The sequence below is a fragment of the Astatotilapia calliptera genome, chromosome 9 (genome assembly GCF_900246225.1).
Source record: "Astatotilapia calliptera chromosome 9, fAstCal1.2, whole genome shotgun sequence".
Lineage (NCBI taxonomy): Eukaryota > Metazoa > Chordata > Actinopteri > Cichliformes > Cichlidae > Astatotilapia > Astatotilapia calliptera.
The window spans coordinates 9,375,597-9,392,103 of NC_039310.1; the positions used below are offsets into that span (position 1 = coordinate 9,375,597).

General features: G+C 41.7%; 2 protein-coding genes and 1 non-coding gene across 4 annotated transcripts; 2 read left to right on the forward strand and 1 right to left on the reverse strand.

Annotated features, from left to right (window-relative positions):
* Positions 1-513: 513 nt before the first annotated feature.
* Positions 514-9,561, reverse strand: anks6 (ankyrin repeat and sterile alpha motif domain containing 6). 2 transcript variants are annotated; one of them, XM_026179167.1, is made up of 18 exons: positions 8,943-9,561; positions 7,902-8,120; positions 7,609-7,810; positions 7,283-7,433; positions 5,629-5,673; positions 5,327-5,531; positions 4,892-4,998; positions 4,209-4,360; positions 3,883-4,120; positions 3,700-3,749; positions 3,425-3,619; positions 3,163-3,325; positions 2,846-3,072; positions 2,534-2,726; positions 2,328-2,395; positions 2,111-2,227; positions 1,758-1,854; positions 514-1,663 (listed from the first exon to the last, which is right to left on the reverse strand). In XM_026179167.1, the coding sequence occupies exons 1-18, from the start codon at positions 9,269-9,271 to the stop codon at positions 1,614-1,616; spliced, it is 2,808 nt and encodes a 935-aa protein (XP_026034952.1). In that variant the 5' UTR covers positions 9,272-9,561; the 3' UTR covers positions 514-1,613. The 2 variants fall into 2 exon arrangements, with proteins under 2 accessions (XP_026034952.1, XP_026034951.1); XM_026179166.1 differs by having other exon boundaries at positions 3,700-3,752.
* A 3,151-nt stretch (positions 9,562-12,712) lies between these two features.
* rps20 (ribosomal protein S20) lies at positions 12,713-14,105 on the forward strand. The gene is made up of 4 exons (XM_026179188.1): positions 12,713-12,824; positions 13,398-13,497; positions 13,680-13,753; positions 13,882-14,105. The coding sequence occupies exons 1-4, from the start codon at positions 12,822-12,824 to the stop codon at positions 14,062-14,064; spliced, it is 360 nt and encodes a 119-aa protein (XP_026034973.1). The 5' UTR covers positions 12,713-12,821; the 3' UTR covers positions 14,065-14,105.
* LOC113029934 (small nucleolar RNA U54) lies at positions 13,543-13,608 on the forward strand. The gene has a single exon (XR_003273528.1). It is a non-coding gene; the product is annotated as a small nucleolar RNA U54 (small nucleolar RNA).
* Positions 14,106-16,507: the final 2,402 nt, after the last annotated feature.

Sequence of the window (16,507 nt, forward strand, 5' to 3'; positions counted from 1 at the left end):
ATATGAAGTTCTTAAACAAGCAAAGTTAGACCTTAAACCTGGTTTCCAGCTATAAAACCAAGGCCCCGCTGAATGCACTTTGTATTCTGTGTTTACTTCATTTTGTTGCATTTAATTATGGACACCCAGTTGCATTCAGTTTGTTTAGTGATTCATCCTCTAATTTATGTTTCCCAGACTTGGGACATGACTAAACAGGATATTGCATCAGCGTCATTTCACATTAACTGACCAATCCCGAACAGTACCACAGGCCATCATTTGGATTAAGACTTGGAACAAGAATACCTGATATTTAGGAATGATATAGCAGTCCGTCTGTCTCTCCGTGTTTCACGGCGGGGCCAGAGGGATGAACGGAGTGAGCTGAGTGGAAACTGTTGCTCAACTGTTGCTTCTTTTAAACTAAATTTATACTCCTCATAAAATGTTCCCAAAATGTTTTTGCCAAAGTTTTCTCATCACAAATCCAATAAAGTATTAAACAGAAAAGAAAAAAAAAAGAACATGTTGTTACATCATCGTAATGTTTTATTTACTCATGACAGCACAGTCTTTAATAAGGTCATCTGTGTACATTAGTGGTTTAAAAATTCAACACATAAACTGGTATAAAGCAGTCCCGGGGACTGGCTGACTAAAAATAGTTCACTTTCCCTTCTCCATCGGCTCTCCTCATCGGTGCACCTTCTCAGTTGTAGCACAGCCTATAAATCTCAGTCACAGTCTTACTAGCTAACAGCTAGTTCTTTCCTCTCGACTTCACCTGCCGCTTTTACAATACATCTGCTGCATTTCTCACATTCGTCGAGATAAAATAAATATCTCTCATGGCTCGCGCTCACTCTGCTGTGTGTAACATTCTTGTCTTTCACTATCCCGACTCCCTGCGTTACCCAGCCGCTGTTAGCTGCTGCATTATTCAAAGTATATTTTGCAGCTAAGGTGGCAGTGGGGTTCCTGTTTTTCACGGTATACAATGTATGAAAATTGACAGTGATCACACTGTTTACTCATCCACACTACTGAAAGAAGCAGCACGACAGAGGATCTTCTTTCTTACTGAACTATCTGCCAGACTCGTCAGCTTCAGCCACACACACAAGCTATTATTTATTTTATCTATTTATTTCTAAAGAAGATTAGTTTTACTTATAACTTCTTTAGCATTTAAAAATATTTTTTACTTTCAATAAAGCCTTTGGTCAACCAAAGAAATAAAAAAAAATCTCTTTTATTACCTTTAAGGTTCCTTGTACCTGACTTTAACATCTGCGTAACACACTTTCCTGACACTGTCACTGTACCATGAAAGCCTCATACCGTGGTAACATCATGTGCTTGTTCAAAGCAGCAGGGCACTAAACCCATACACTGAACCCCTGCTTTATAATCCATGACAGAGACACTTTGGTCCAGGAGGGTCCGACACAGGCAGTTTATTACAACCTGATTGGTCTTTTTGACGCATGGTCCTCTTGCACTGAGATCTCTACTGGTCAAGAACACGCCAAGTCTCCATGTCGTTCGCATCTTGGCAGGGTGTCAGCAGCACTTTACTCTTACTCTAAGTACCTTTGGTTTTCTTCCACGTGTGCATCAAGTCGATGGGGTTACCTTTTGCTAGAGGAACGAACCTGGTGTCTCATCCAGCTTGTTGGAGCTAAAGAATGACAGCAGGTAGACAGATAAACAGATCAAGATGCTGTCTTTATGAAGTCTTTCAACAGGCCCCCAAACTTGTTTTCACTACTTACAGCGTGATTGTCCTGGTTGCCTGGGGTTACTGGCACTACTACCAAAAGAAGACTGGAAGTTATGGATGGTCTCTTGAAGAATCTGCCTCTCTCTACCCTGATGACAGACAACAGTGATCATTATGCATTAGGAACAGATTACAGAAAGATGCTGTAAATGTTCTTTAAAAGCAGCCATATCTGGTATGAATCCACTGTAACACTATATATGTTACATTCCCTCTATATGTCTCTTGTGGCTCAGGCAGTTTATTATTAAGACATAATGTTAGGATATACATTAGAAAGATACAGCACAAAATAGATTGCTGGAAGCAACTTTGAAATGCATAACCACGCTAAACCGAACATACCTTTCCAGCATTGAGCTCTGATATGGCAGCCAAGATCTGTTGTCTGGGTCCGTCTGTTTTGATGCCCAGCTCCTTCAGGTCTCCATCGGTTAAAGTCAGGAATGCTTCCATATCCACCTAAAAGACAAGAAAAGAAAAGAAAAGAAAAGAGATGCATTTTTGGGCTTTAAGAGTGAAAATGTATGGTTAGAAGGCTAAGAAAGAAAAGACGGAGTACCTCTTGTTCCTCAAATATAGGCTGGTATTTCTCAAGGGACAGTTTCTTCAAAATACTGGACAGCTCATCTGAAAAAGTAAAAAAAACTATAAGGGAAACTGATACCACTCATACTTATTTCACATCAAAGCACATGGTGTACATAAAAGAACACAATCCATGCATGATGATGATTTGGGTTAATGCTGAATAAAATGCGCCGACACCTTCATCTGTGATGGTTCCGCTGCTGGATCCTCCGCTGCTCTTGGAGCGTGGATGAGAAGAGGCTGAGGACAGAGAGTCTCCTGGCACGGGGGGAATCTTGGGTGTTGGGGAAGGAGACGGTGTGAGAGTGGGCGATGTGCTCTTGGAAGTCGAGGAATTCCCAGACTGAGGTCTCTTTTTCAACTCCATTTTCTACAAAGGAGGACAGTGAGGGTGGACGGTGGTATTTGTTCAGCTCTGGCTGTTTTTACACAGCTTTACAAGACATTAAGAGTTACTGTCAAAGAAAACCTGTGAAAGAAAGTTGAGACCTTTCTGGAATGGATGTCTGAGGCAACAAGGCTGGGATGGGTGTGAATGTCAGGAAGGCTGATGTCAGGCAGGGGCAAACCAGGTGCTGAAACTGGTGGTGGTAGTGGGGCTTGACTCGGCGTCTGGTTGTGCTGTTTTTCCGGAGGTTGGCTCTTTACCTCTATAAGGCCGGCTGCTCTTTTCCGTTGGGCTGCTATCTGGGAGAGCACGCTGTCTGCACTGCCCCCTGGCGTAAGGAGAAAGCAAGATTGCGATGTGTTTTGCAGCCCCTGTGTCATGCAATCACTTTTTGCTTTTAATGTTTTTACTTGCGAACCTGAACGGTTGTGGGAGTCCCGGTTGAGTCCCGCCACTCCATTTGAGCCTCCAGAGGAGTGGGGGGAGTGATAGTGACCAGAGTTGGAAGGAGAGGATGAAGATGGTCCCTTGGGGATACTGGGAAACTTAATGGACCTGCTGACCACACGGCTGATGGATGTCTGTCCCATAAAGGAGAGAGAAGGAGCAGCATAAGGACAAATTTCGTCTTCTCTGACCTGAACTAAAACCCTCTCTGTCTAACACCCAAAAGGACTCACAATATCTGAGTTTCCACTGCTGTTCAGCTTCCTCTGTGGTGGCATGGGCAGGCGGGGCACTTCGCTCTTGCCCTCCCTGAGGACGCGTGAGCGGTCCGAGTTCCACGGCTCAAAGTTGGAGGGTGGCAAGAAGGGAGGAATCACTGCTTTCAGCTTGTCATTTGGCAGCCGAGTCAAGGGGGCCCCGCTTCTCAACTAAATTAGACAGACACATATTAAGAGTCACAAACACGTCTTAAAACTAAAAGAACCCTAATCCAGGATAGTGCTCCTACCATCGTGGTTATTAGAAAGTCGTCTTTCTCTGAGGATGCTCTGCAGTGACCTGCTGAAAGGAGAATACATCACATTTATACATTACTTTGCTCACATAAAGATGGACATATGCTCAGCTACATTTACCCTAAACATCTCATGGACATGTGATGTCATTCATGGTTTTAAGGAAAAAGACTCACCACCATCTTTGGTCTTCACTGCCCAGGCGGTGCTCATGTCATTCCCTGCTACAGCAGGAGTAGGTGCCACCGCCCCGTTGGAAACAGCAGCGGGCTTCCTGTTCGCCTTCATCGTGGCATCCAGTGAACTCTCGGCATCGTCTGGAAATGGAGCCAGGCGATTGGCTGAAAGGCCATGCCTGAGAGTGTGAGTTAACTTGAGCCGACGGAAGCGGTTCGACATCCTACTCCACCAGGACTGGAAGAGGGTGGACACAAAGGAGCGTTATAACCAAAACTATTATGATATCCTTGATAGAAAGCAACTTTGCAAATTACATTTTTACCTTAAGGCCTCCTTTGTCATCGGGCGGCACGGGGACATTGTTGAGGGACTGTCGACTCTTGGAGCGCGTCATTAAAGTTCTGGCGCGGTGTTTCGACTTATCTTTGTCTACCTGCATGCACACGGATGCTAACAGACGCACCAGCTCAGTGTCTGACAGAAAACACAGGGAAACAATTATGAGTATATGCAGTTAATAACTTGCAAAACGCGAGGGATTTAAGTCGACCTGTTTCATGATCGTTATCATAGATTATTCTACTGATTATTTTCTCTATTAATAGATGAATTGTTTGATTAGACAAACTGATAAACACCCATCACATTCAAACAGCTCGTTTCACACAGCTAATACTTCAAAAAACAACCTCCTCACTTACTGCTAAAACCAAAGTCCAGGGATGAGCTTTTCTAAAAGCAAATATAACTGAAAAAAGATTCAGTTCTTTTTATTCCAATTCACGCTTCTAAATTTTGATTGGTTGATATTATGAAATCACTACGTGTGTCCTGTATCCTCATCTTAAGTACACTACTTTATTTAAAAGGTTTAAATAAGGGATTTCACAAATGGTGGATGCCTTTTGGTTGGTTGGTTTTTTTAGCTGATTATGAATGAATTATAGTCTTTAGCTGAGGTTTTCCCAAAGTGTTATTAGACGGAGCAATGACAGGAAGAACTACCTGGATCATTGAGCAGCATAACCAAATCAAACGCTGTGTATCCATTCTTAGCTCGGAGGTTGACATCAGCACCTTGATTCAACAAGTACTTGACAATGTCTTTATTGCTGAATGGAGGGCGGAGGAGAAAACAAAAGACAGTGTAAGAAATGATACTTGCTCTGTGTATGACTTTGGAAGTCAGACATCCTGATATTAAATATGGTATTGACTTTTTGTCACTCTGTAGTAGAAACCTGTTCTAATTTACATTCAAAATCAGCAGGACAGCAACAACAGTGTTTAAGATAAGATAAGATAACCTTTATTAGTCCCACACGTGGGAAATTTGTTTTGTTTAACACCTGAGCCAAACTTCTTAACCTCAAATTGATCTAAATCATTCTAATAAAAAAGCAATTTTCTGGTTGAAACAAACCAGCAGCTTCTCCTCACCCGTGGTAGGTGGCCTGCATTAAAGCGGTCCACCCATGGACACCATCTTGTTTATCTATGTCGGCATTCTTCTCCACCATCAGCTGAACCACCTCTAACTGGCCGCTTACTGCTGCCATCATGAGAGGCGTTGCTCCCTCCTGATTGGACAAATTCACCTGAGCAGGATCCTCCTCCAGGATTTCTTTGACCAGCTGTGAATTTCCTGAGAAGAAAACATATTTACAGATGTGTAGAGGCATGTAAAGTCATTCGTTTCCCAAAAACTTTTCCTCCAGGTTTATCTGTTCGATTCAGCGTACCTAATTTCAGAGCGCTGAGCACATCTGGCCTTCTTCTCTCATCATCTGCGAAGAAACAAGTGAGAATGAGAAGAGGAAAGAGATCTGGAAAAAACACAGCCCACATAGCTCAGCAAAAATCAGGCAGCGTGGGGGGCGGGGCTGGGGTGATAAGTACACAACTGTTACATGCTACAGAGTTCAACACACACATAAATCACATCAACTATAATTTATGTGCGAGACTGCTTAGAAAAAAAAGAAAAAAGGCAGAAAAGTAGAGCGGTGAAAGACGCATTCACTAGCAAGAACTAAAGCTCCAAATGTGATTTACCAGAATGTACTGCTAATGAAGATGACACGTTAATGAGAAGCAAAGAGCTAAGCCAGAGGCTGACGCTGTGGTTTGGGGAAGGCAGTGGCTTCGAATCCTGATAAATCCCTCTCAGTTCCCACAAACAGTTGCATAGGGCAGGTGGGCATTTGCAGCAGTAAACCAGCGATGTCTGAAAGGTGGGCCCACTCCTGAACTTCAGATAAGAGTAATAAGAACCTCACCAGAACTTGTACATCGTTAGAAACTAAAACTTGTAGGTTTCGCTAACAAATCTGCCTGATTTGTCTTTTCACACTTTTCCTTGTTTGCATGCTGCAATTAAAACCTTTGAAATATACACTGCGTGTGGCTACGTTGGTAATTTGAGCTAAAAACCTGAACTACCTGTGAGAAGAGCCATGAAACAAAGAGGCTGAGCTCCTCTGGCGCCTCTCACGTTAATGTTAACTGAAGTGCATTCGCATCCTGCAGGGGGTCGGGAGTGGGGGATGGATTCTCTTGTCGACATGGTGCTACCAAAATAAAATTCAAAAGCTTTCAAAGCACCACACACTCTCAGAAAACACTAAAAAGTTGAGTATTTACTTTATTTTGTCTTTTTGCAAACACTTTTTGCACTATTACGTCACTCTGCTATTCTCTGATAATAACATAAAACATAAAAACATTCAACTGACTCCTTCATTATACTATACAGTGAAGTGTATTAACACAAGGCCTACTGTGGAAACCACTGTTGCCTTTATATGTTCTTTTTATGTTCTATATGGATTGAAGATACATGTGAAGTTGAAGTTCTATACTGATGTTATCCATGTTATTTGTGTCTGCTTTGGCTGATTTAATTTTAGTATTAATAATAATAATAAACCCCAACAATCAGATGACCCACTATGAAAACCACTTGGCAACGGTGGAGAGGAAAAAACTCCCTTCTAACAGGAAGAAACCTTCAACAGAACCAGGAGGGGCAGTCATGCTGCGCCCGCTAAGGGGTGAGGGAAGGAAGACAGGACAGCCAGTATTTGTTCTTTTTAGGAAACATGTAACAATGTGTGTGCAGGCTCGGCCGCTCAGCTCCTTCAGTTTGCTTCAAAAGTTTTTCAGACTGGAAGATGTAAGTAAGTAAATTTTTATTTATATAACACCTTTCAAGATAAAATCACAAAGTGCTTCAAGCTAAAACATAAGAACAAAAATCAACCAAAAGCAAGTTTAAAAAGATGAGTTTTTAACTGTTCTTTTACAAGGGCGTGTATAATATGCGATGGCACTACTGTACTTTATCATCAGGCCAAGACAGCAAAGTCTGAATGAGTAACTGAGGGAAGGCCGTACCTGTCTGTGGTCTGACAGTAGTGATGGAGTCCAAATAAGCCTTGATGTCTCTCTGTTTCAGCTGCATGGCCAGTTCAAAGGCTGTCTTGGACAGAACGTTGATTCGGTCTGGGTCAGCTCCACGTTCCACCAGCTGCTGAGCCACAGCCACCTTTGCAAAACACACACACACACAGCTTTAATCATCAGGTCCTACAGAAAATTAGCCCAGGTCCATTTTAAACAATTTATAAAAACCCATTAATAAATGCCACCAACATACCCACAATGTGCTAAATATATATATCTTTTTTTATCCATCCAACCGTCAATGTTTTAAACCCTACCTTCCCACTTAGAGTGGACAGCATCAGCGGTCCCCATCCAGTGGTCTTCTGAGAGAAGTTTACATCAGAGCCCCACTCCAGCAGCAGGCACACAACGGCCTCATGACCGTGCTGAGACGCCACCATCAACGCTGTGATGTCCATGAATTCTCTGCCACCTCCTCCTCCCAGACAGCCTTCACCGGGTCCAAAACTGGCTCCGCTGTGAAAAAAAAACACAAAACACAAAACAGTGGAGGATGTTAGTTAGATATCACACTGGGCTACAAATTTACTTGAAAAAGAGAAAAAACCTGCAGCTGTTGTTATTGTTGCCATTGGAGACCGCCTCTGCGGCAACAGCCAGGTGATCAAAGTCATCCACGTACGCACCGCTCTCCAGAAGCAGCTTGACTACATGAGTGTGTCCCCCGCGAGCCGCCATGGTCAGGACGCTTGCTCCAAGCCTGTTGCGCCCATTAATCTCTGCCCCGTTCTCCAAAAGAATGTGGGCGACAGTCAAGTGGCCAAACCTGGGAGGAGAAATAGGACAGAGGAAGAACTTTGCATGTAGAAGTTGTTCTAGGTGAATTAGGATGCTCTTTTTAAGCCAGCTATCACAGGCTCCAAAAGAGGTGCCAGTGCACTTTAAGCAAGGACTGTGTAGAAAACTACAGGTATGTTCAAAATTAGAAAAAGAAAATGGATAAAAGTGAACAGTAATTTGCTACAAAGCACTTGAATTTTCTCTATAAATAAGGTTGAAGGCTCATTGAAATCTCTAGATAACAATGGTATTACTTTATAATACGGCCTGCACATAAGGGCATAAATTAAGGTTTTGTTTCTTTTAAGATCAATTTAGCTAGGCTTGGCTCCATCATTATAAATTCTCACTGGCCTGCAAATTTTGATGATATCTTTGTTTCCTGTAAAAACCTGACTTGTTACCCCGTTATTATAATGTGCCTTCTTGTAATTAACTGTTGGTAAAATATAATTACATTTGAATTTCAAGTAAAATAATTTAAATACAATTTAACTACAGTGGAATTTGTCGCTGGCTGTACCCACGAAACTCCACTAAGTTCCGCAAATGTTAAACCCCCGATCGGCCTGTGATATTAAAGGAAACAAGACTAAACACAATCTGCTCCCTCTCATGTCACTAAAATGTGTGTTTTTATGCGACGAATTGGGGAGGGGCATCGGAAGATTCCTTCCCTTTAATATTAATTACTTTATGATTAACAACACACGGTGGCAAATAAAAAAGGCACATTTTTAGAAGGAGTATGGTGCCACCCTCTTACATGAGCTACATGAGTTACATGAGCTCCAGCAAGCTGCCCCACCTCGCAGCCTGCATCAGTGGGGTCCAGCCGTAGTTGTTGCGACTGTCCACTGAGGCCCCCTTTCTCAGCAAGAACCGGACCAGGTTCTCGTGTCCGCTGGCCGAGGCGAACTGCAGGCCGGTGTTTCCCTCTTCGTCGGTGCAGTCCACAGGTATCAGAGACAACATGTCCGCAGCGTCACACTCCGAACCCGCTTCTGACCGCAGCCTGCTCTGCCGCCCGGACTCCTTCGGGGCTCCGGGCTCCAGGATGCTCCGGGCCGTTTCATAGTCCCCCTCATCGCAGGCACGTAGAAGTAGCCGCGAATTCACGGGGACCCCGAAATTCATGTCTTTATTCGCCGCGCTGTTTCGTCTCCATTCAGTTTCCAGTTGTTTTATCGACGCTAACCGTGAAAAAGTTCTCCTCTGTCACTTGGCGGCGGCCTGTGTTTGGAAATCATGATGCACAGCAAAATGAAGTTCAGATTTGTTGTTAATGTTCTTCCTTTCAAACAATACGCCAAGGAGCTCCTCTCCAGTCTCTACATTTAGTCTAATGTTCTTCACAAAACAACTTTGTGGCCATCAGCCGGCGATGCCCGGTTCCGTTACTTGTTTAGGAATCTGACCACGGTGAAGTTAGTGGCTACACGGCGCAACTTCTGCTTTTCAAAACAAAAGCATACTCAGGTACGATCAGCTTTTAAGGTACTTTGGTCAAACCCACTTATAGCTCGGCTGCGTAGTATATTTCATTACATTGTGTTTGTATATCCTCACTCCACATTCGTATATGACTAGTGTCCGATACATTATTAGCCAAGATAATATTTTAAAATATACAGTGTCACAAACCTTAATATATACTTTGTGACACAAAGCAAATGACACATCTTATAATTTAAAAATGTAAATATCAAAAGGGTAGTGTTCCACAGAATAGTATTGATATTGATATTATTCACTCGGCTATCACCATATTTCTGAACTTTTTGTTCGCCTCAACATGATTGTATTATTCTGAAACGTTTTTTACCGGAAGTGTTCTCTGGTTTTTATGTCTCTGTTTGCTGTTGTTGTCCGAGGTTTCTGCGTTACATACTTAGAGGTTATTTAGTTGTTGTAGATATACAGAGGTTAACAGTGCTAAAAACACGAGGTTTCTGGTTTATTTTTAATGTTGTCATGATTGTTATTGTTATTTATGTCCTGCCAACGCGCAGCTGATCAGATGTGCGAAAAACGTGTTTCCACTGCCCTCCAGTGGTGGAAAAATGCAACAATTCACTTTATTCCTTTTTTTTTTTAAACCACAGACACCAAATAGCAGTATCTACAGTGAGCATTATTATTTGCACAATATACACAAATATAGTTTTAATGTAAACTTTGAAATAAGGTTTACTTTAAATAAATAAATATATTTGAAAAAATATTTTAAAAAATCTGGGAGATTTTTTTTTTCTCTCAGTAGAAAAAACAAGCAGTATGTTATGTCTGTGAAGGTTCTCAGTCATCCAGGTCATCGTAGTCAAAGGAGCTTGCAAAGAAAAGCGTCTGGACTTCTTTAAGTTGCTTGAAGACGTTTCACCTCTCATCCGAGAAGCTTCTTCAGTTCTAAGGTCAAATGGTGGAGAGTCCCAGATATAAACCTAGTGGGAGTGACCCCCCACAGAGGGACAAAAGGACCCCCTGATGATCCTCTAATCGCCTGAGCCAAGGTGGGAAACTGGGCGTGGGTCCCAATCAGCCAGAGTTTCGGGTGTGTTCATTGTGAAACCTGGCCCCACCTTATCATGCGAATTCCTGAGGTCAGATGGCCCAGGATGTGAGTGGGCGTTAAGGCGTCTGGGAAGGGATCTCAAAACTGGATTATAGATGGCAGAGAGTTGGTGTCGTAAACCACCGCCTCTGTTCAAAGATGGTCGCTCACAGTGGACATAGATCTCTGTCCAAAATGTGAACATTGGCATCCTCGAAAGAGTGTCCTTTATCCTTAAGATGCAGATGGACTTCTAAGTCAGCAAAGAGGCACAGAAAAGAAGACCAGACACCAGCGAGGGAGGATAAGAAGGACAGACGCAACAACATTGTCATCCCCTATGTAGCCGGTGTATCAGAGAAACTCAGGAGAGTTTTCTCCAAGCATGACATCCCAGTGTATTTCAGACCCAGCAACACGCTCAGACAGAAACTGGTTCACCCAAAAGACAAAACGCCAAAACACAAACTTAACAATGTGGTGTATGCTGTACAGTGCAGCGAGGAATGCTCAGACCTCTACATCGGAGAGACCAAACAGCCACTTCACAAGCGCATGGCACAACACAGAAGAGCCACCTCCACAGGACAAGACTCAGCTGTCCATCTGCATCTTAAGGATAAAGGACACTCTTTCGAGGATGCCAATGTTCACATTTTGGACAGAGAGGACAGATGGTTTGAAAGAGGAGTGAAAGAAGCCATCTATGTCCACTGTGAGCGACCATCGTTGAACAGAGGCGGGGGTTTACGACACCAACTCTCTGCCATCTATAATCCAGTTTTGAGATCCCTCCCCAGACGCCTTAACGCCCACTCACATCCTGGGCCATCTGACCTCAGGTATTCGCATGATAAGGTGGGGCCAGGTTTCACAATGAACACACCCGAAACTCTGGCTGATTGGGACCCACGCCCAGTTTCCCACCTTGGCTCAGGCGATTAGAGGATCATCAGGGGGTCCTTTTGTCCCTCTGTGGGGGGTCACTCCCACTAGGTTTATATCTGGGACTCTCCACCATTTGACCTTAGAACTGAAGAAGCTTCTCGGATGAGAGGTGAAACGTCTTCAAGCAACTTAAAGAAGTCCAGACGCTTTTCTTTGCAAGCTCCTTTGACGAAGCAGTATGTTAATGAAAAAAAAATTGTTTGTTGCAGGATTCGATTTGTTTTCATAGCTTGTTTTCACAGCCAGTACAGTCAGAGCAAGCAAACAAACAAAAACACAAAAACAAAAAGGAAATGATTTTAAATGTATCTAATTAAATTACATATACAATTTGTACATTGTAAAATGTTAGAATTAATAGAATCTGGTCAAATGAAATTTACTTGATTGGCATAGATTTAGTTTATACCAAGTATATTTTCCGTGATGATTGCTAATTTAAATAAATAAATCTTTGATTTTATATATTTCATTTACATTTTACACAAAATTCTTGCTTCATGTTTACTGGAGGTTAAGCTTTATTTACTGTGTACCCTGGGGGTTGGAATAACAGTTTCTTTTGTTTAATATGACGATAGGGGCTTCTCAGTGTCAACTTTATATTTCAATTTTGTGGGATATATTTTGCGGAAATTTGTGTAATTAAACCATTTATATCATTAGAACTATTTTGTAAAATATTGTATTATTTAATATTGATACTTTAACTTGCTTGTTACTGTTCTTACTGTGTTGGAGCAACTGTGACCTTTTAATTTCCTCTGGGATTAAAAAATATTCTGATTTTGATTCTTGCTTCTAAATGCACATTTTGGAATGAAGAATTTGCCATAGATTACGAGTAACAACACAATAACTACTGTAACAAATTTGTGGCATTATCAGTTTGTACAAATCACTATTACTGGAATAATAGTAAAGGTAACAGTTGCAGTCTTATCTAAAACGCACATACGTGATCACACTGCAATTTCAAACTCACGTTAATAGATGTCGCTATTAGTTACGGAGCTGCTTGAAACACCAACGAAGAAGTAGAAGACTTCCGGATGAGCAGTACATATGAGGAAACTGGCCTGTGCTCGGTCTTTTCACCGAGAGCTAACCACGTTGGTGGCGTGCTTTCCTGGCTCACCGCTGTTCGCTTGAATTTTTTTCCGAATAAGTCGGTCAGGAATATTCACAATGGTATGTGCTGTTTGATTATGTCAACCAACAAGTTGTATGCAGCTGGTTTTTGCTAACTGCTTGATAATTTGTAGAGTAATTCGAACTCAAGAGTTCTACGGAGTGTCGCTGCTAATGCCGACAGCTAATGGCGCTCGCAGCCCCTTCATAAACACCGTCCAAACGGACTGTAGATAGTTACTAACGTTAGCAAGCTGTAGATTCATGCGGCTGTGGATGTTAAATGCACAGTTAACGTTTCGGCGCATTTCTAAGCGAGGCAGAAGACTCTTATATAAAGTTCAAGCTTCCTCTTGACTCGCGCGTTTTGTGGGGGCCGGTTGTTGCTGAAAGTAAATCTGAGTGTCGTTATTCATCGGGGTGTCCCAAATTATAGTTCTCTGCCGCTGCGTTCAGGTGCTTTTGCCCGGGCTTCCGAATCAGTGTAAAAGGAATCAAACCTAAACTAGTTCGCTGCGCGTGTTCTTGAGATCTCCCCTTTTTTATTTTTTTTTTATTTTTATTTTTTAAAATACATCGTCCTGCAATATCAAGGATGGGCCTGAGTAACTGCTTTTTCCTCCTCACATCCAGGCTTTTAAGGACACCGGCAAGGCACCAGTTGACACTGAGGTTGCCATCCACCGCATCCGCATCACCCTCACCAGCCGCAACGTCAAATCTCTGGAGAAGGGTAATTAAGCTCAGATTTAGTTAATGTTGTGAGTTTAACCTGACCTGAGCTATGAGGACAAAAATTTGACTGATAAACCCTGATTTATGTATACGCTATTCTGAGCCACGGCTTGGAAAGCAAATCAAGGCAAAGTGATGACTGGCCGTGTTTTCAAGTTTTTGTGCATTTCTGCTCTGCAGTCTGCGCAGACCTGATCCGTGGGGCTAAGGAAAAGAACCTGAAGGTGAAGGGACCTGTCCGCATGCCAACCAAGGTACTGAAGACCATGGCTCAGAACTCTTATCTAACACCACATTGGAATAAATTGCTTTTTCTTGATTGCGTATCCTGAATGCTTGATCATTTTATTAAAGTAAAATGCATTTCTCTTCCTCCCTCCAGACTCTGCGCATCACCACCAGAAAGACTCCCTGTGGTGAAGGGTCCAAAACCTGGGATCGCTTCCAGATGAGGATCCATAAGCGCCTGATTGATCTGCACAGCCCATCTGAAATTGTCAAGCAGATCACCTCCATCAGCATCGAACCTGGTGTAGAGGTCGAAGTCACTATCGCTGATGCATAAATGACCCAGATTTTTCAATAAAGCAATGAATGAGGAAACTATGACGTGGTGGTGTTTGGGTTTGTGATGGTGGGAAACCTCAAAAGGGCCAAGTTTGCGATGAGTGTCTAGATGTTAATTGTAAACTTAAGCAAAATCTGCCTACAGGTACAAATAAAGGAACCTGAAAAAGCAGTCTTAGACGCTCACTGAATGGCTGTAGTTTTCAAAAGCAATAGATATAAATTTGCCTTTTATTAATATGTCTTAAAGGAAAGAAAGTGCCAAAGGTTTTACTAAGTTAAAATGAGTGTAAACATTTGTCAGTTGAAGAATTATTAGGGAAACCTTGAACTAAGGGGGCTAGTGAAATATGACAACTGTAAACCAGAGTTGGATGTCTCGAGACCGGTCTTCACTTTTACGTGGTCTTGGTCTTGCTTTCTCAGATCGACAAAGTGTTCAGGAGATTTGGAGTCAACCATGGGGGGTGGCTTACTGGGCTTAAGCCCGGGTCATTTTTTCAGAAGCCTTTTGGAGTGTAATTTGTTTCATAGTAAGATGCCTGACTGACAACTATAAAACAAAAACTACACACCATATTCCAAGCACATAGCACACAGTACTAAATTCCCTTTAATTTTGGTATGATCCGAGCTCAGGCACTAGTAGACTGAGCACAACGCTTGCGCATGTGAGCAAGGGGGGAGAAGCTGCTCCCTGCGAGTTTACTGCAGACAGAGGAGAGCTTAAGTTTGACCAGGTACCAAAGCAAATCATTGGCACTGTTCTAATAATGTAAATATGACAATGTTTCACAAAAGATTGATATCAAACTGATCACTTGACCCATATTACGTTACTTGCTCTTCGAGTGAATCAACAAATGGCGAAATGAAAAGCCGAACAACAATAATGCTTTCTTTTTAGAGAGTCTTAGCTTACATGTGTGTTTATTTCATATTTTCAGTTGTTACCCTCCACGGCTAAACAAACTAAATCGGTTTCAGATATGTACTGATGAACACAACAATGGCCATAAGGAGCTTCTTTCAAAGAAAAAACTCAGGTAGATGTTATTTTATGTATTATGCTTTGGATGTTGTTCAGTATATTTCTATGCAAAACAAGAAGAATTTCAATTCACTGCAGTATATTCACAGTTGAAACCAGATCTTTACATAAACTTTAGAGAGAAAACATAGAAATATTTTTTTACTGTTAAACATCAATTTAGAGTAAACTTGTTTTGTTTTAGATAAATAAATATTGAAATATCTTTTGAATTAGTTAAATGTCAGAATAAAAAGAGGAAGCTGTCTATTTTTCATTACTTTCATCAAATTTAGGAGTACATATACACTAAGTTTATTGTTAATTAATAAGAAAACTCCAGACGATTCCATTCTGAGCTGAAGAAGCTTCTGACAGGTTCGTAGAGTCCATGTGAGTAAATTGGTGGCACAGCTGTGGATGCATATAAGGCAAAACACAGAGCCTGTTTCTTTGACATGGGAAAATCAAGAGATGTCAACCAAAACACCAGGAAAAGAATTGTGGAGCTGCATAAGTGTGGCTCAATTTTGAATACAATTTGGTGCCATTTACAATTAAGAAATACAGACAATTTACTCTTAAATTTAACAAATATGTTTTTATATTTATTAATCTAAAAAATAAACATTTAGTCTGATTCGATGTTACAATTAAAAACGTTTTTGTGTTTTTATCTGAAGAGTGTGTAAATGTCTGGTTTCAACTGTATATTTGATGATGTTGGTGTTTGGCTTGATTGTCAGCACAAAGAGGGAGAGAGAGGAGCAGAGAGGGAGAGAGAGGAGCAGAGAGGGAGAGAGAGGATCAGAGAGGGAGAGAGAGGATCAGAGAGGGAGAGAGAGGAGCAGAGAGGGAGAGAGAGGAGCAGAGAGGGAGAGAGAGGACAGAACAGAGATGGAACAAGAGCAGGTGACACACATGTTAGTCAAATGGTTGTTTGCCAAAACTCATCAGAACATGTATCTAGTACCTTGTGTGACTTCTGAGATACCATTTGTTACTTTTCAAATTCTATATTTATTAAGTTATGCAGGCTTGTTTGCACAATAAGGCTAAATAATTATATAAGCTGCTCTGAATCTAAATAGTGGACTTTGGTAGAATTAAAAAATAAGTGTAGTGCAGGTCTATGATGATTTTTAGTGCTACTATCATCTAGTTTTGATTCTGGTTCTGTTTTGGTTAAGTCCTCAGTAGCCCTGATTTTGAACTCTTGTAGTCCTGTTTTGATTCCCGATCAGTTCTGGGTCTGTTTGAATTGGGGTTTAGTCCTCGTGTCTTGATACAGTTTAAGGTGTCCTGCATATGTGATATTTATTTTTTCCTATATGAAGTCATTCTTTTTTGAACAAAACTCAAAACAGAGCCTATTAATCTATCAGTCATTTCTACCCTCGCTTTATTTTCT